The sequence below is a fragment of the Pseudopodoces humilis genome, chromosome 2 (assembly GCF_049639895.1).
Source record: "Pseudopodoces humilis isolate 2021_Gansu_Grassland_sample_001 chromosome 2, ASM4963989v1, whole genome shotgun sequence".
In the NCBI taxonomy this organism is placed as follows: Eukaryota; Metazoa; Chordata; class Aves; order Passeriformes; family Paridae; genus Pseudopodoces; species Pseudopodoces humilis.
Genome location: NC_142201.1, coordinates 63,166,420 through 63,186,666, shown reverse-complemented (window position 1 = coordinate 63,186,666; position 20,247 = coordinate 63,166,420). Strand labels below are relative to the sequence as shown.

The following is a 20,247-nucleotide window of genomic DNA, read 5'->3' as shown; positions in this document are numbered from 1 at the left end:
AAGGTTCATATATGCACCTTCCATACTAAACTAGTATGATCACATGAGAACAGTGCTTGTGTAGGCACCTATTATTTGACTGTCCTGGCTGGCATGGGTCACAGGTTACTCAGCAACAGAAGCAATGCCTTCTAATTACATTTAATTCTGCCCTTTAAATAAAAACTATATTGTAAACTTTTAGGTACAGAGTGAGACAGCGAAAATATGATATGCTTAAAAAACCTGCCCCATGGAACCACAAGATTTTAATGTGCAAAGATTTTAAAGCATTTAAAACATTTAGAAGGAAAAAAAAACCTCAACAGAACAATCTATTTAAGAAAATTTTTTAATCTTTCTTACTTTCTAGTAGCCATTTTCTCTTTTGTCTGTTTAAATTCTAAACCAGCAATACAATTTACCCTGTAGACTTCTTGCCTGGAAGAAAAACAAAGTCAAGGAAAAATCTTGGAAAAGAAAAGCTTGAGAAGGTACCATCATTCTAAATAGGCTGTATTATTATTGCTTAATTAAGATAATTAAACACTCTGGGTTGGAGGAACAGAGGCTGGCAGTTTACACTTGGCATTTCCTCTCAGATTTTGTTCTTCCTGCACACGACGTGCCCCCTTGTGGGGAGAGGTTCAGGCCCACAAACCACTGGCCTTCATGACAGGTTTTTATTAGGCAAAAGAGACAGTTGTCACAAAACAGGTTTTTGTTTCCAAATTTCTCACTTTTCAGTACCTCCTTAGATGTGTGGGGCTTGGTGTACTCTGCATGGATCTCTCCTGTGGGTTGTGGGGAGAATGAAGGAAAGCAGCAAGCTGTAAGGCTCCTGAGGAGATGACACCAGGTGACTAACACAGTAATAAGAGTGTGGAACTGGTTCCTTCAGCCGTGTCAAAGATGTAAGCTTTAGCACCCTCATGGAGCAGAGGAAAACTGCCTTAAAGAAAGCATGGCATGAAAGTTAGCTTGTGATAAGAGGACACAATTCCCTGGATATAAAGGATATCCTACAAGCCACAGGCATGATTGCTGTAGCAATCTCTGCACTGAATTATTGGCAGGCTCTTAACTCATACTATGGTAACACTGAAATAGTTCTGAAAATATCTTCAGGCTCATCTTAAAAGCCTTTTTGTCCTCTCCTGTAAAATTGATCTGGCCATCACAACCACAATGCAGTTACCTGTATGCTGTCCTTGCCCATACCTTGAATTTATTTACTAAAAATAGTCACTTCAAAATGCCAAAAATTCAGGTAATGTGGATCATAAACATCCACTTAACACGTTATTTTCATGACAGATCTTCAAGTAGTGTAGCAACTCCACTGGAGTTATGAAAACCGAGGCTATTATATTGCATTCAGTGTGAACACAGGGTGAGGAATACCAATGATACCTTGTGATTATTGAACACAGGGTGATATTCTTCTTTCTCCCTTCAATATAAAAAGCATATTAATTTTCACATATGAAAGGTAAGCAAATGAACTGTTTCCCCAAAACAGGTAGTAGGCTGATGAAACAAACAAATGATCTCTTGTTAGAAGAACAAGATAAAATACAAGCACATTAAAGCACAGAGTCTGGTAAAGTGACAGGAGGCTGCTCCACTCTGCTACAGAGAGGACAGAGAAAGGGTGTCGCCCTGAAAACTCAGCTTCTGGTTTGTTTTTTTTTAGAAAAAAAAGGGCACCCAAAGTGCAACATAAATGGACAGGAAGGAAGATGGCAAGGAAAGAGAAGGGAGGAAGCATGTGCTAACAATGCTTCTATCTGAGATATTAGCATAAGATATGACAAAATAAACATGGTAATTTCTAGATTTGCATGACATACTATAATCTCTCTTGCAGCAGGTTCTTTCTGTCTCGAATTCCAGTACCCCAAGATCCTCCCCTAGAAAACTATTCATCACTTCTGAGAGAAAGGGTTATTCTACACTAGTTTGTTCCTTATACCTCAGTACACCCCAAAGTCCTGCTTCTTATCACCGTGGATACATCTGTCTGCTTTGTTGCTCCAGACATAAACAAACTGGAATTGGAGTATGTAGTAACCTGGGCGCTGACCCTCAGCACTCTACGATGATATTCTCTTCACTGGTGTGGTATCTTCTCTTGAAATGAGAAACTACACAGAACATCAAATAAAACTTGAAAAATGAGTGAGTTGTCTTGAGACAGTAGACATGCTTCTGACTTTGTGATTTCTATTTCCTTTCAGTTCCAAGTAAGAGGATTCAGCACTTGAAATACCTGAGAACTGTAAGAGCATTGCAATGTTCATGTCTGTTGCAGTTGACTAGCGAAATAAAATTTTTAAAGTCAGTTCTTGGAAAGATTCTGCCCTCTGCTCTCTTGTTCAACTATTACATAACCAATTGTACACAAATGGTATTAGCTTTGTGTCAGAAATAAATTTGGGTAGAATCTCAAGCCTTCCACTGAATCATCTCTGCAAAGATGGCCCATCTTTTCAGCAAGAAGGAGCCTAGAGAAAGCAAAAGAAGATGTCCTGTATTACTTGAGGACAACATGATAACCAAAGTATTAAACACAACAATTATTACAACAATTATTATTATTTACCTTTCTTTGGCTAAGAGAACAGACATCCCCACCAGCTTAGCAAACTCATCAGCTGTGAGAGAACCCTTTTCAGATACCTATCAAAAACCAAATACACAAATAAACAAATTATGGCATTAAAAGAACAATGAAGTTTTCTCATCTACTGAATCAGATCTAGCCTTGAGAAGTGATAAATTGCTAGCAAATTCCTTGAGAAGAAAATTAGTCTGTTTGCATTTTTAAAAAGTACAACTAATTATGACTATTTCCCCTTAAAAACATCTCTTCTGTGTACTGGGAAAACTGCAAAGTATAAAAAAGGAAAAGAGGAAAGAGTTAAATCTGTAAAGAAATCATATGGTACCCTTTGGATTTTTTTTAAAAGATGCCTTGCGACCAAAGGAACTGAAAAATTAGAATAGCTCGGACAGCAGAACACAGTCTCCATCAGTATTTACACAGCAGAACTATTTCAAGTGACTCTGCAAACACTGAAGCCTAAGTGAGGAAATAAAAGACCTGTTCAGGGCAACTTATCAATGTAGAAATGTAAGTCATCTCAGGTGAAGGAGAAGAATTTGAGTTTTATGGCATTTAAAATACAACCACTGCCTACAGGAAAATCCCCAAACCTTAGTACTTCACATGCCATTATGGCATACTAGAGGAATAACTAAAAAGCCACCATCACATTCAGCTGACACAAAAGACAAGTTCACTCTTGGGACTCAAAACTTTGGCCCTTTTGTCTCAACCATGCTACTTAATAAAATGAAACCTTCTCACACACGTTGGACATGTGGATGTTTAAAATACTAGAAAAATACTACATATTAAGTCTAGACTTATGCATTGAATTTCCCAGATAAACATGTTTTATTCTCTAGAAGTTAATAATTCTTCCATTTCTCCATTGCTTTAGATTCAAGCAAAGTTGCAAATCCGGATGTAGTTGCCATTTCCTGCTTCCCACATAACTGGGTGGGGAGGGGTCTATTTTGCATCATTCTCAGCAGTAGTCCTTTTACAGAAACTCAGATTAAATTAGTCCTAACATGAGATTTTCAGAAGTTAAGAGATCAAATCTGAGTAGCAGACGTCAGCTATACAATCAGTGATTAATTATCTTTCCTTCCCAAACCACTATGCTCATCAAGGGTGACTCTGGATTCCTTTGATGTTCCTATCATTTCCTGTCTTCGCCACCCATTCAAAACCACATCTCCCTCCTGCCTGAAATCCTATGGCTTCCTTTGACTTCTCAGAACTAAATGTATAATGTGCAGTAACATTAAAGTATGGGGTGCTTTTGGCCACAGGTCTGATCTCATCTTCCCTTCCCCATACAACCTAGTCTTCCTCAGTTGAAGCCTCTTCCCTTCCACTCTTCTAAGGAGCCAAAGTCTCATATTATGAAAATAAAAGAAAAAAGGCACCTTTTTTCAATGGTAATAAATCCACCATCTGCTACTTTTTGCAGTTGACCTCCTCGGTTATCAAGAAATATTTTTCCTTTCTTTTCAAAGACATAAGCACTCTTACTGAAGACAAAAAATTCATTAGAAACCAAAAATAATCAGACAAAGCACTAAAATGGTCTTGGTATTTTTCTATAAATTTAAGAAAATAAACTGAAAATACTAACACATATTAAAAAACATAAGCATTTTAGATCATTGTTGATTTATAATGGAATCTTTTAAATGACTATAAACATTTCTCTTATCTAAAAATCTTTCTGATGAACAAAAGCTATATGGTGACAACCATGCAAAATGCACTGAGCAGTCTACCTTGTGTCAAGTGAGGAGGTGCCTCTACTTTTTCTCAACTGTCCCCTCTTTGACTTTGATGTCTAACTTTGGATACACTGGATCAGCCTTTTCTCAAATGTATGAAAATCAAAAAATTACATTCCATTCAGAAAAACAAGTAAAAATGTAGCAAATAATGGCATAACAGGACTGTAAAATGTCCAGAAGCAGCAAGACCACAAAGGCTTATGACACTGAATAATTCATGCTATCTTTTTCCCTGATGAAGCTGGCTTAATTCTACATACACTATTCTCCAACTGAATGCTCCTCACAGCAGCAAACTCGGTACAGTGTACTGTTCTATGAAATAAACCCAAACCAAACAACTGCCTATATCAACATTTAAGAGCTGTTTCCACTGCCTTCAAGCAGTACAGTGTCTGAAGTCCACTTCTGTTAAATTACATGCTCAATAAATGCCATGAATTTCAGCCTACAGTGCAAAAGATTTGGAGGAAGGCTGAAGGTTAATGAAGTTTGAAGAGATAGAAAAGTGATTTATTCCTTAAAGAGAAAGTAATGACTAAGATTATTGCCTGCACAGAACTTTGAAGATGAGAAGTGCTATTTAAATATTTCTCTTAGAAGATATGAAGTGGAATGCTTTGCATCCTGAAATCTCAAGAGGAAATCCCACACCTCAAGTTTTTTACCTAATGTGTTTAAATTTCCCTAGCTTGGTCAGAACACTGAAGGAAATGAAGTACACTTACTGTCTCTAAAGCAGCAGCTACCATTTCCTCTTCGTTATGAGACTGGAGTTCAATCACCATTACGCCACTATCAAATATCCGAAGCCTAAAATCAAAAAAAGAGAGGCAAAGTAACTAAGAACCTTGTGTGCATCACTTATGGTCACATCTCTAATGCATCCACATCTATAACCACATGACAAAAGGGGAAAAAAATCCCCCCAGACCCAAACAAGCTCCCTAAAATGAACTTAAGCTTAACAGCATATTCAAAATCTGAAAAGAAAAGAGCAGGGCATGTGTCTGGTCTTAAACCCTTTTCCAGTCTGAAAAATTTGTAAGTGAAAAAATAACATTTTCCTAGCTAAAAATAAATGTTTTAATGTAGAGTAGATGTTGGTGCAAATGGCAGCAGCTCTTGAGCAAAGAATGACTTTGTTAAAAATACCTACAACAACCACAAAAAAAAAATCTACTTTAAGTAAAATATTAAATCATTATGGTCTGACCTGTGAGTTCCATACTTTATAAATAAATTTGTAATGCTCTTACCTTAGTGGCAATTTCAGTGATTCCAGCATTTTACAAGCATTTACTAAATCTTCTGGTGACAGCAACTATTAAAATAGTAAAACATATTTATTCACAGCTTGCATTTCATGTGTATAATATAACATCAAAACAAAGTTTTAGTAGCTGCAGCTATAAAATACACAAGGCTACTCTTATTGTTAATTCTTTCTCCTTTCTATTGTGCAGCCTATTTTCTTGGCTTCTATGTTCCTTTCTGTTCCCTTACTATGTATTCTATAATAATCCTTCTCGTCTTGTTTACAGAAAGAATTGCTGTATTTTGTTAAAAAAATTCCCAGAACATTCACCATTCTTTAGTGGTCTCTGACCTTTTTGTTTCCAGGTAAGAATGGATATTCTCTTTTACATGGTATCATATAAAGCAGCATACGTTACAAAAACTTGTAAAGGATACATAAGTATCATAAGGAAGAATGAGAAAGGTGAAAGGTAAAAACCCTCTAATTTTAATAAAGAGCTGATCACATCATGTTGCAAACAAGTAGAATGAGCAATTGGTAGGGAACATTTTTACCCTTTTTAATTTCGTTATGACTCAAGTCCTGTTATTACATACTGACCCAACGCAGTGTCTCACCTCTAGCCCTCGAGCACGATTCACCAGGCAGTACACTTCCGTAAGAGACATGATCCCCCCTCTCTCCTGTGTTAGTAAGGTAAGAGAAACAGCATTAACCCAGTAAAAACAGCATCTTGACTTGCAGGTGGCTGATTAAACAGGTGAAACAGAGAGGATAAATGATGGGCCCAAATGGGGAAAACTAAAGAGGTTAAGTTGTATCTTTCACACATCATCAAAATGCAAAATAGTGACGCTACAGCCAAGGTCTGTGAATTACTTCCATTTTAAGGCAGAGAATAAATCACAGGAACAAAGAATTTCAATATATTAAATCTATCAATCAATTTACCATTTTTACTTTTCAGACAAACTCAATGTTCCATTCTGAACACAGTAGGTAGCACACACCTTTCACAAAAATACTGTAGTATGTATGCTTTTTAGTAGGAGCATAGCATTATAAATTGCAACATGAAATTTGATATTTTTTTGGTGAGAAACCTGTAATCTGTAATAGCTTAAGAAAAATTAAAACTTACTAAGAAATAAGAGATATTACTAAGGGGTGGTAATCTATTTAATAATTCTGTCCTATATTTTCAAAATATGTAAATTTTAAGCAGTATAAAAAGACTCATTACTTATATTTTCAGTCAGTGTCATTTCACTCTTTCTTTAAAAAAAGAAACATTCTGCAGCAAGGGATGAATACAGGGCTGTTCAGGTAGGAGAAAAAACACTTAAACAGTTTTCTAAATTTCATCAACATTTTGCAAATTGACTCCATTAGTCCAAAGAAAAATTTGTACTTACATTTAAACATTTTTTATTCAAAAAGATAATACATATTCTTCCCATAAATATTGAATAGGAGGCTGTGATGCTAAATCTGCTTTAAAAAGAGGCAGAGTACTACAGCCAAAAAACACATTGAAATTCAGTAACACATGCAAAATGCAGGTGCATGATGTGATGCTTTACCTCTAAGGGTGTCTGCAGGATTCCAGCCAGTTGCTTTGCCAGTTGCATGTGGTACTGTGTACCAGATCCATACGTTTCCCTCGTTACTGGATTAGCTATACCCATACTCAATAAATAGGACTTGAACCTAATGGTCTGAACAAGCAAACAAACAAATAAATTTAGAAGTACATCAACTAATGAGTGATTCTGGTTTGTAAAAATCTTTGATTTTATTACTATAACACAGTTTTGGTGAATAAATCTTTCAGTCTTCTCCCAGTAATGACAATTACCAGGCAAAGAGAAGGCAAGACTTAGCACCATTTATTTTTGACTAGCACAGGTAAAAAATAGAAAAATTTATATAAAAGCTGTAAAATAATTGCTTTTAAAAAGGGTTAAAAGAAAAATTAACAGTAAGCAAGTTAACACTTGCTTAAAAAATCAACACTAAGTAAACTCTACACCAAATACAAGACTAAACACAACAAAACCAACCAGCAAGGATTCTTACTAACATTACATTATTAAACAGATAACTTTTTGCTTTTCATAGGAACATTTCTGTAGAATTTAAAAACAAAATTAATTTACCTCATCCTCAGTGATGTCACCTTGTTTTTCTTTAATCTTGTTAGCTATTGACTTGGATAATTCCACCATTTCCTTAGCCTATCAAGAAGGACACACAAGACAGACAGGTAAGTCAACTTCCAGCTCAAGAGAGAAAAGAGTGCTTAAAAGTGAGAAAACAAGTGTAAGTCTGCTTGGCCAAGTGACACATGCCATCCATACATACCTTCTCCATTAGTTTGCTAAGGTCCTCAAAAGCCTGAAATTAAAAGTAGACAATGCAGATCAGTAAAATTACAGCATTCAGTTTTAGGGACACAGAGAGCTGCCTTTATTCACCTACCCAAGCTATTCATAAGAGCTGCTGCCCCTTTAGATGAGTAGGTTACAACATGAGATACCATACCTTATTTGTTGATACAAGTATTTTACAGCATGTCTTATAATTAAAATAAACAACAAAGAATGAGGAAGAGACTCAAACAATCACTACTTTTCCAGTATATGAACAGAATTTCAGTATGATTATGATGTCCATGTGATAGGAAGGGAAAATGAGATACTGAGTCCCAGAAAAGATTAAACTGTTCAAGTTTATTATGCTCTCTCTAAGGTGGGGGAAGCTTTCTAGGTGGTGATGATAAGTTTTATTCCAACAATTAACCCTCACTCAAGGAGATTTGTTGTTTCTGGCTAGCTGCAAGACAGCTGTAAAGCTACAGATGTACTCCTCCTGACAAGACAACTTTACTTTCATCACTGAATGTTACTTAGCAAGAAACACTCATTTCAAATGAGCAAGGAAGGGGATATCTGAAGGACAAAACCTCTGAAATGTGTGGCAATGTCTCTTCATTTAAGTATTCCAATAAAATGCTATGGTCTCAAATACAACAACTCTAAAACAACCCACAAAGGGTTTTTAGACTTAAATAAATCATACTTTAAAATCAGCTGAACGTATATTGTAATTCCAAACTTTTAGTAATGATAAACTAGCATTGAAAAATTAAAAAAAAAAAAAAGCAAAAAAAAAGCTAGCAACTCCATTAATGCAACTATATTAAAAAGCAAAACTCTATTTTCTCCCACCCTCATCAACACACATTCAGCCTCCTTACTTCTAAAATACATCACAACATGCCCAGATAGTCAATATTTTTCAAACAACCTTTTTTGAACAACTGGTGTGAGAGAAATTCCTGAACTTTTTCATCTAAAGTTTTCCTGACAGCAGCACCCAAGACCTCCAGCCACAAGTAAAGAAGATTCAGTTACGCTGTCAAATGGTCAGAGATATCTTGCCTACAGCTTCTAGTCACTGCCTTTGAGTCATTTCTGGGTTACTCTGACTAATCCCCCACCAGAAAGACGCACTTTAGCAGTGTTTTTGCAGGAAGACCCCATTGTTCCCATCTACATTTAGGTGCCTTATGTAGAAACTTATTGGTCAGAGATTCATTGTGCAAAGAACAAAAAGGAGATAGAAAGGGACAGGGTTTGCTTTTTCACCTTCTGAGAGTGCCAGTGTTACTGCACTGACTCGACAAGTTTAGTCTCTCCTAACAGTTGGTACCTGAGTTAGTGGTCCAAAATTAAATGATCCACAGGAGCACTTAAAAAAGGGAAAAAAATATACCACTGTATAACAATAACGTACCACTCAGAAAACAATGCTTCTCTTTGGAATACTTCTTCTTACTCCCTAATCTGCCAAATTGAATAATTCACAATAGATTTCCCAATCTCTAGTGTAAATCAAAGTCCTGCTATTCTACTTGTATATGATATCAACAAGAAGTTTTCTGACTGGGCTTTTCTCAGCTTATTTCTAATCTCTATACCTGCATGAAAACAACATTCATCAAAAGAACCCCCGATTTAGCTAAATAAACAGTATGCTGTGTCTAACTCCTCCTCTGCCTGACTCACCCAGGGCAGGCCTGGAAACAAAGGGGAATGTGCACACACCTAACAGGAACTTCCTCAGATAAACAAAAGGCTAAAGAACTGGATTCTTATCAGCACTGAACAGCAGATGCAGGAAGCCTTTTCCTGGAAGCCAGGGCACCATTTTTTAAATTAAGTAATTTATAACATTTAAAGCTGGAGGAAGGCAGGATTTTACAAGTCATGGTTTTCCTCTGCTCATACACAATGTATACATGGATTTCTTTTACTCTCTGACAAAGCTGCTAAAGGAAAAAATAAGCAGACAATGCCTTTTGAACTATGTACACATGCATGAAGCCACAATACCTTTTCAACTACACACAAAACTTCATTCATTATGTTCCTCATAGACAGAAAAAAAAAAAAAAAAAAGTTTAGTGCTCCCAGTATCTGAAAGAGCACGTGGCCCGCAAAGGCACTTTAATTTTTGTAAGTATTAGAGCAGGGGATGCCTTTTTCTTGTGGCACACGGGATCCCATAAAGCTTTGCCAGAAGAACACATGTGCTGCACACAGTTTATAAGTACTTTTGTATCAATCTCTACTACCAGGACAGAATCAGACTATTTTTGAGGGTATTGCTGTAAGGTATATATGAAGAAATTAAATGCCTCTGCTGTCCCTTAGTATTGATATCTGGAATTCAACTATTGTGCTGGTTCTATGGAATAGGATGGTCTCCATCTAGCCCAGGTATTTTGCAAAATACTTGTAATATCTTGTCGATGCCTGGACTGCAAATCATTTTACTGTAATTATAAGTCTAAATGTAACATCTAAAAGCCTGACTATAAGAGGAAAATCTGGTTTCATCACAGTTATGTGCAGACACTTAAACTGGCATATTCTGCTTAATGGATATTCAATTTTCAAATGAAACCAAAATTAGTTTAATAAATACACACTTAGTTTCGAAGAACAATGTTCTTGAAAGGAATTGTTTAAATGAAGTACCTTTACATATATTGATAAACCAGTTGAACAAAATAAATAACTGTAAACTGTACACTCTTAATAATTTCAGACTTTTCAACAAAAACAATAAATAGTCTCAGCCGTCCCTAAAAGAAAGTGTGAATGAATGTAAATAGTTCAGACAGGTGGCTGACCGTGAAACTTCAAAAGTACCTACCTCGGAAATGTTTTTGTCAGTCTCTTTTCTTTTTTCTTCTAATTTCCTTTCAATACCTACAATTCCTACAGCCCTTATTCTTCCTGCCTGAAAAAAACAAAAACAACAAAAAAGAAACCAGGAAAGAGTCAAAATAGGAAATGCTAAATTTTCTCATTTGCCTCACCGTGAAAATTAGAGGACCAGAAATATTCCCCCAAACAGCAGATATCATTCATACACTATTTCATGCATTTCTTAACAGTAATTTTTAAACAACTGTAAAAAAACAATAAACAAGGCATGTAAACCGTGTATGAATTAGATGTATTAGACAAATAATGATACTGATAGAATACTGAAGCTATTAATATGCCTTAATATCCACATTGAGTATTCCAGCTCATCTCAGTTCTAGCTTCTCAAGCCCATGTGAACATCCATACTAGAGCTGTGGAAATGCCTGAGTATACTACTTCAAGAAATCCAGCCTGAAGAAACAGAAACATAGAAACACAGTGCTAAGTGAAGTCTAATTTACCTTCCTCAGAGGTATTAGGATGTGGGCGATGGTGAAACTTCCACCAGATGCCAAATGTGTTCTAGAAAGGCTGGTACCTAAGTGACAGCAGTGTCAGGCCTCTCATCTCTGACTGCAAAACTTAGCACTGGTGTTAATGAGTTGCTCTGACTTAAGTGAAGTAAGGTGCTTTGATTCAATTCTTCATGTATTACTCCGAATGCAGCTGTGCTTACAGGCACTACATTTACCAAAGGGGGCATACAGGATTTCATGTTGAGCAATCTTTAAATCATCCTATTTCACTCATATGAAATACTGGATGTTCATATATTCAGCACATTAATCTACAGAAACAACACCTACACATTTATCAGAGTTTATAACCTAGAAATATGAAGGCAGATAAAGGTTATCTAACATATGACACTCTCCCTAACAACTGTCCGTTTAGAATACACATTTAAATCACACATATATTGGTTTCAAAGAGTATAAAAGTTATGTGTTATACATTTAACTTTCAGTCACACAAAAAAAACCAAAAAAACAACAGGAATCACAATGAGGACAAAAGATTTTCCAGGATCATTGGACCTCGCATGCTGAATAAAAGTATATGCAAATAAATACTGTATTTGCACAATTATGTGTGTGTGTGTCTAACTAAAACAAAAAAAAAGGAGCTCATTACCTAAGCACTCTCAAGAAAGAAAGGCTACTGTGTTCTATCAGGTGAAAAATGCAAAGGAGAAACTAATTTATGCCAGTGAAAAAAAGGCAAACTAAAGCTGAATTCCTGCACATGCCCATGATGTTGATTAGTCACATGCTGGATGTGGTATATGGCAGTGGCAAGAAGTGACAATAAGAGATGACACACAGATCCTGTTCAGAAGTTCTACACATACCTGTGAATCCTTGTTAACTTGCATGGCCTGACCAGTGGGCATGCTCTCCCATCTCCTTTGTGTGATTTCTTCTGATAATCGTCTGTAGAACTGCAAACATTAAAGAGTGACAACAGGTGCTTCATGAACTGTGCAGAGTACCTCCGTGTATTTTTAGCATCTTGGTGATGAAATAAACATCACAAATTGTGGAGACAAAGCATGATAACACCTACACAACCATGGTACAGAACTCATTTATATGGAAATTCTTAAAGTCCAGTCTTCAAAAGTATTCACATTAGAAGAGAAGCCATGTAGTCACTAAGTACTTCTATTGCAAAGTATTTCTTCAGATATTCAAAATGTCTCAAACCACATTAAATGTTGAGGTATACTCAAAGGCATGTTTTTAAAGGAAGGAAAGCTGAGCAATCCAATTGCTATTGATCTGCTATTTCAACAATATAAAAACAACCATACAGATCAATTACACTGATTTGTTTATTGCTAATACCAGAAGGTGGCATTAGTTAACACTAACCCACTGACCAATATCCAGAAAGAAAATCTATTCCACCCTTTTCATTGTTCAGGTTCACTGGAAACCATTCTGAAGTCATAAAGAAAGGCTGGGGTTTAATTGGTGGGCTAGGCAACCAGTAAGCACAGTAAGTTTGATTTTCAGACACAACATTAAAATAAATATGATTATGATTACGAGAAACACACATTTAGACTATGCATAAATCTATAGTCATCATAATCTGAAAACTGGTCACAAAGAAATGAAAGTGAGTCTGATCAAGCACATGCATTTTTACGACATTTCTAACTAATCTGAGTTGCAAATCTGATTTTCTGCAGTGAACAGGTACAGCTTTTTCCACAGTCCAAAGTTACAGTTCACAGTCTCATCAAACAAGGGTCTTCCACTGTGAAACTTCTTTACAGAGCACATTTTCTTTGGTTTTAAGGATAACCTTTCTTTTAAGACTATATTATATTTTCAAACCTTTGAGATTTGGTGTATTTTAAAAAAAATTATGTAAAATGAACAAAAGTTCTGATGCAACAAAAGGTGTTCAGGAATAAAAATAGAGAGATAATTAGGAATAAATTGTACGATTCTTGTTCAATAGAGGATTAGGTACAAAGAAACATCTTTTACTCTGTTAAACATTTTGCAGATTTCAGAGATGTCATTTTGGAAAATCCTGTGTTCAATTCAGTAGATTAAAAAGGAAGTATAAGATTATATTAAAACCTTTAAAAGTAAGGACTAGCCTAGTAATGCCTCTTGACATTTTTGGAACTCTATTTGCAGTATTTAATGAAGTACAGAACATGGGAGGATCACAGTGTTTGTCTCCCAAAAGGATGTATTGAAAAAGCTCCACCTCAAAAGTAAACATGGAAAGATCATGGGACATTATCACTAACACAGCAAGAGGAGAAAAGCATATCCAAAGACCTGTTTGTGCTTGGCATCCGTGGTACAAGACTTACCTCAATCTGCCCATGTTCTTTGAAAGAAAGTTTGATGTAGGAATATTTGCTGCTTTGGAATGGACCAGGCTCTTTGTTTGAAGAAGCAGGATGAAGATGAACTACAATTTTGGCACTAAGGAAAGGGTAAAGGAAAGAGAAGATATTTCTGTAATATCTAAATAAACTATTTCTGCATCTAAGTTAACCATTTCATAAAAATCTCTATTAACTGTCTCACATAAGAGCTAAAGATCATCAAAGAATGCTTTATATTTATGCATCAACATTTAAATATTTTGATGAAGTAGATCTTGCATAAAAACTACAATAGGCTCTGCTCTAAAGCAGAAACATTTTACAAATTTAAAATGTACCTGCCATCAATTCTTAAGAAATTAACATAACAAATTTTACTATTTCAAGCAATGATTTCCAAAAAACCTTTTAGTTAGGATAAAAACTGATTGTCAAGTTGTCATTTAATTTGGCAGTAGTCACTGCTGGTCAAAAGCCAAACTGCGCCATCTTTGACATAGGAAAACAAAAGGTCTCAATATTATACGGACCGCTATCACAACATGACTGCAAGTCCTCCATTCCCATCTCATTTTACTGATAATCTTTGCATTGGTCTTTATTTACTTCTCCCACATTAGTGAATGTAGTGATTTCTTCTGAATACCTCCAGCATATTACCTTGCCAATTTGACTGTAGGCTGCAAGCAGTTGTTAATTGTGCATATATTTCTCCAACCAAAGTTTTTTCCCTCTTTAGAAATTTAAAATCATAGAGTCATTTATGTTGGAAAAGACCTCTAAAATCATCAGTAGTGACTACATGACAGTTACTTAACATCAGTCATGACTCTGCTACACATTTGACCTCAATGGTCCTTGTAACTGTCATTATGGAAACTTAAGATTGCAAACAGAACCTACCATGAATTAATCTAGAATACTGTGTACCTCAAACATGCATGTGAAAGGATCCATCTGAAAAAGACAATGAAGATGGCCATACCTCTTTCCTATCCCAGCTGCTTGCTCTTCAATAAATACAATCTGAGAGAGAGGTACAGCAATGCAGCACTCCTGGAACAAACACCACAAACACAGGTGAATTAAACCATATCTTGTCTATTCACTCTCTAAATCCAAGTGTTCTCCTTCCTCATTTCACAAACAGTATGGATATCTACAGGTGCTGTGTGAAGCACTTGATGTGAAGTATGATGGTAACAGAAACAATGTATTACAGTGGAATATATGTAAAAAATAACACAAAATTTAAACTGTGTCCTAGTTAATTAAAAAACCTCAACAAACTTAAGTGTCAGTGTGGCAACCTTAAAAACCTCAAGCTCAGAAAGGAATTTAACAAATCTTTAGATCCAAAGTAAAAATTTAAACACTAAATTTTCTACATTACTGTACCTTATCTCTGTAGGTGCACAATACTCACAAGGTTCTTGACATTTTTACATTAATGTTACTGTGGAAGCTACAAAAATATCCAGACCCACTATTCTTTTTAAATGCTGAATATCTAAAATCTGCACTATTGTCTGAATGGAAGAGGAATTTTTCCATCCATCCTACAGTAAAGGACTTAATTCAGCAGTTGCTTCATCTCACCACACATTTATTGGACTGTGCTTTTAACAAAACAAAACATGCATTTGAGACAGAAATTGCTACAGGAATGATTCAAAAGATCAACTAAGGTGCCTAGTCTTGTTTTGGTGAACATCCTCTGAGGAACATCATCTCCCACACAACACCTTTGTGATTGACACAGTCACACAGAATGCAGGAAACACAGGTTGCATTCCCTCTCTGAACTTCTCTCTTCCACCTGCCACTGCCTAGCACCAGTTTAAAACAGACACTGTTACAGGGCCCTCTCAATCCCTGCTACCAAAATTGTTCCTTTTTGTATGGAGTAATTAAATACCCATTAAATTTGCAAGCAATAAATAAATTTCTTATTGGGAAAAAACCTGGGTTGTACTTCCTTTTCTAAAAACTCTTAATGCAAGCTATCTAGGTTCTTCTATGACTAGTTTCTAAAGCCATTACAAACAGTTCATGTTTGTAAAACAAACACAAAGTTCTGGACACTTTAAAAGATAGGCAGTATGATAATTCTGTTTAAAAAACAAGGTTTTGAAAATGACAAAAAGAGTTCAACTATATATAGTATGTGCACTGTCAAAGTGACTGATTTGTTTAGCTCCAAGATAAAAAGTTACAAACTCATTTTGAGTACAAAGACTTAGAATCGCCCCTTCCTGATCAGAGAAGATACAGGAAGGGATAAAAAACCAGAAATGTGTTAAATATGCTGTGTGTTTATTTGACTTCTGTCTTCTAATGCTCACATTTTGTCTTCTCATGCTCACATTATGCATGATTTTATCAATTAAAAATTTGTACAAATCTAGCTATGTAACGAACTTAACAGAAATCCCCCCTTTTTTTAAAACACTGTTCAACTGCAGATGGCATGTAAAAACAGCAGCTACAGGACCCAGCTGTTTCTGTAAGGTTTGCTATGTTAACCTAATGACATGTGCCCCATTAATTATTATACACTGCTGACACAATAAGAAGGGGACTCTCTCTACAAATTTATTCTAGGTAAGCTAGAATAATTCTGATGTTAAACCACAGCTGAGCTTAGACAACAACTCACCGAGACAACAAAAGAGCACCATGCTCCCCATGTTTCAATACTGAGAGCTTGAAAATGAATCAGCTTTATTTACCCTACTAACAAAGTTAATTACATCTCCCAATCAGAACTGGGTAATTTTTGCCCATCTGCGGGTCACATTTCTGCTCCTTCTGTTAATCAAGCCTAAGCTTTTCAGAATCTTTGCTGAGTTAAATTAGTTAAAATAAAATTATTTTTCCTCTTCTCCAAGGTTTTCCTCTGCTGATTTAACAAATTCAATGACCTTGGAATAGTACAAGAAATCACATGGCCTACGAGCAGATGGAGAAATCGGGGAAGAGACAAATGTAATCTTTTTGCTGGAAAGGAGAGAATGCAGATATGTTCAGTTCTAAGACTTGCTGAAGCCATAATGCCCAATGTTACTCCAAGCATGCAAAAAGTCCAAGTGAGAAGATTAGACGCAGCGGTTGTTCCAGTACATGCTCAGCTCTCAAAAATAGATGCTGATGAAGAAATAAAAAGTGATTAACACTTTAAGAATTAAGAATTTAGCACATTATCTCATGTGATAACATGATGACTGTGCAATAAAGCCCCACGTTAATTTATACAGAACAGCTCATGGTCTGGACAATCAAGCCCTAACTTGTGAAACAGTAACCCCACTGTGGGTAACAGCTCTTTAAACACTTTGAAAAAAAAATGTATTAAAAATAGGTCCGCTGGTCCTGCAAACAATCCCTAAAGAAAAAATCATACTGCTCTTCTAAATTAAGAACATCCTTGGTGACATTACCTTCAGGATGCCCTTAGTAGCTCCCTGCTTTGAAGCAAGGATGTGATATTTGCTAGGGATCAGCCTTTGAGCGTGAGAGGTGCTTCAGCGGCCCTTGCACAAAAGCCCAGTGGAATACAATTTGCTTTTGGAAAGCTGTCATCTAAACGTGATCTTTACTTTCTAAACTTTGGCTTTCAGGATTAAAATTCTCAATTATTGTGTCCAAAACAAGCATAATCCAACCTGGTCTGAAAAACACTTCTTCATTTACATCTGTGGAGTGGTGTCCATTGTCACACTCTATGCTTAGAGCTTTATGTGTTTGTGGTCTCTTTCTCCCGCTTCCCCTGCATTCCCAGGCTGTGGTTGATGACACAAACAATTCAGCAGCTTTACTACAGTAACAGTTACCACACTGTAGTTCTGGCAGTGCCATGTAACCTGTCCACAGCACTACAGTAAATGTTCTGGCTGATTGAAGGGATGGTTCAGGACAGGAACAGGCAGCTGTGAGGGCAAGATGTGTACAAAACAATACTGTCACCAAACACATCCTATTATCAAATCATGGTCGAGGACTATATGGTGGGGCAACTTGGACTTGAAACCAACAAGGAAGAAAAGGCTTTCCTAAAGAAAGAGCATGGGAGAGAGCTTCACATTATCATTTGCCTGACACACTCACCTTCAGTTTAAAACTCAGTGTTTTTTAGTGCATGATGCCAGACTCTTTTCTCTTTTATTTCTGTGTGGTAGAAAAGAAAAACTTACAGGATACATTCCTATCCCTTCTCATCTCTGCATGATAATTTTATTAAAGCAGGACTGGGTGAAAGACCACTACATAATCTTCTTTTGGCTGAGAGACAAAAAGTGAACTATACTTGCACAACAAAACACACACAAAGGCAGGAATAATCCCCTCTCCATGTACAGGCTTTTCATTGCAAGTTACTTGTTGTTTATTACAAAATTTAGAACTGAATGACATACAGGAGACAAAAATGGGACTTACATGATTCTTCTGATCCCTCCAGATCAGTCTATGTGTGCTCAGCAGTAAAACTCCACTATCAAATTTCACCTGGGCAGGAAAAATATAACAGATCAACAACAAATTGAACCAGTAAGTTACATAAATGCTGGTCTTGGAAACATCACACCTTACCACAACACAGCAATCAGATTTAACAAGCCAGTATTTTGAGAACGCTCCCTTTTTTCCAGAAAACAAAATACATGACGTTTAGGAAATAATGGAGGAAAATAGTATAAAAGGATTAGATGGATAAACACAAACTTCCTTTTTCAAGTGTATAAACTTTACCTCCGGAAATCCTGAGGGATCCTCCCTCCATATACTCTGCAAGATGTACAAAAGTTCTTAAATGTATTTTAAACAGGGCTATTGGCTTTGGAACAACCACTATATGCTGACAAAGAAGGTAGAAATTATGCAAAAAAAGCAAAGCAACCTAATAAAAAGATGCTGCACACAGTCTGAAATCTTCCATCCTATCAACAGGAATATTGCTTCTATCTGTGTTGCTGTTGAAAAGCTCTTTACTTATCAGACAGCAAACAGTACCTGGAAAATCTGCATTTAGCAAATTGCTTCCTACTTGTAAAACTGGAGGCACATTTTCACAGCTGTTTGTGAGGGTATGCAATTACCATGCTGTGGAAGAATGGAGAGATCAAGAGTCAGTCCGGCAGTGAAGTGAAGCAATAAGCAGGATGGCTCAAGAAAGAGCAGAGGGTCTGTCAGCACCCTGGACGACTCAAGTGTGAATTGTGCGACATGTACCATGCCAAAGCCGGGGCTCAGCTCTGTACAGGAGTGACAGCCCGAGCCATGGGCAGCACTCTGTGACAGTGACACTGCCTACACACCTCATGCCTATCCTCACCCCATGTCACACACACACACACACACACACACACACACACACACACACGGCCTTTCTCGCAGAATCACAGAATCAATTGAGTTGGAAAAGCCCTCTAAGATCATCGGGTCCAACCAATTGACATCCCCAGGTCAACAAGAGCATGGCCTTGCGTACCATGTCCAGTCTTTCCTTAAACAGCTCCAGGGACGGTGACTCCACCATCTCCCAAGGCAGTTCATTCCAACATCTAATCACCCTTTCTGTTAAGAAATTCTTCCTAATGGCAAACCTAAACTACCCCCAGCAGAGCTTAAGGCTGCTTCTTTTCCTATCACTTGTTGCCTGGGGGAAGAGACCCCGACCTGGCTCCACCCTCCTTTCAGGCAGTAAGAGAGCAATAATGTCCCCCCAAAGCCTGCTCTTCTCCAGGCTAAACAATCCCAGCCCCTTCAGCTGCCCTTCCTAAGCCTGTGCTCCAGCACCTCAGCGTCTGTCCTGAGCTCAGGGGCCCGGAACTAAACACAGGATTTGAGGTGTGGCCTCAGCAGTGCGGAATATGGGGGACAGTCTCTCCTGCTCCTGCTGGTCACACTATTGCTGACACAGGCCAGGATGCCATTGGCCTTCTCGGCCACCTGGGCACACTGCTGGCTCACGTTCAGCTGCAGCCGACCAGCACAGCCCCTCGAAGCCTGCAACTCCGCCCTAATCTCGCCACAGAAACAAACCTTGCCAGACCCTGGCGCAGAACGTCCTCCCACACCCCCGATCGATGCTCCGCCTGCATCCCAAGCCCTTCACACGCTCCGTGTCGCGTCCCTCGACCGACACCGCCCGCACTCGCAGCCCTGCCGCCCCGCCTTGCTTGGGGCCCACGGCCGCCTTCTTTACCCTCCTCCCCCGCCCTGGCCGCGCCGCCAGGCCCCGCGCGGGGCGACTCCAGCTCCCGTCACCTTCTCCTCCCCGTCGCTGAGGCGCACGCCGCGCTGCTGGACCACTAGCGTCTCTCCCAGCTCCAGCAGCCCGGTTGTCCACGAGAACCTGTCCATGGCGGCCCTTCCCCTCCCGCACCGGGCCGCGGCCGCCGGGTGCGCAGGGACCGTGTGCAGCTGCCCCACGCCCTCTTGCGGCGGCGCGGGGAGCGGCCGCCATGTTGTCCCGCGGG

The 20,247-nt window shown here is 37.8% G+C and overlaps 1 protein-coding gene across 3 annotated transcripts; it reads right to left on the bottom strand.

The window, feature by feature from the left end:
- Positions 1-315: 315 nt before the first annotated feature.
- VPS36 (vacuolar protein sorting 36 homolog) lies at positions 316-20,205 on the bottom strand. Of its 3 annotated transcripts, none has more exons than XM_014252714.2 (14): positions 20,036-20,205; positions 18,206-18,274; positions 14,754-14,824; positions 13,751-13,865; positions 12,263-12,352; positions 10,853-10,939; positions 7,994-8,026; positions 7,789-7,866; positions 7,213-7,347; positions 6,247-6,312; positions 5,628-5,692; positions 5,097-5,181; positions 2,585-2,661; positions 316-2,510 (listed from the first exon to the last, which is right to left on the bottom strand). In XM_014252714.2, the coding sequence occupies exons 1-14, from the start codon at positions 20,129-20,131 to the stop codon at positions 2,393-2,395; spliced, it is 1,185 nt and encodes a 394-aa protein (XP_014108189.1). In that variant the 5' UTR covers positions 20,132-20,205; the 3' UTR covers positions 316-2,392. The 3 variants fall into 3 exon arrangements, with proteins under 3 accessions (XP_014108189.1, XP_005516393.1, XP_014108200.1); XM_005516336.3 differs by having other exon boundaries at positions 316-2,486; positions 20,036-20,203; XM_014252725.2 differs by lacking the exon at positions 20,036-20,205 and adding an exon at positions 18,779-18,814.
- Positions 20,206-20,247: the final 42 nt, after the last annotated feature.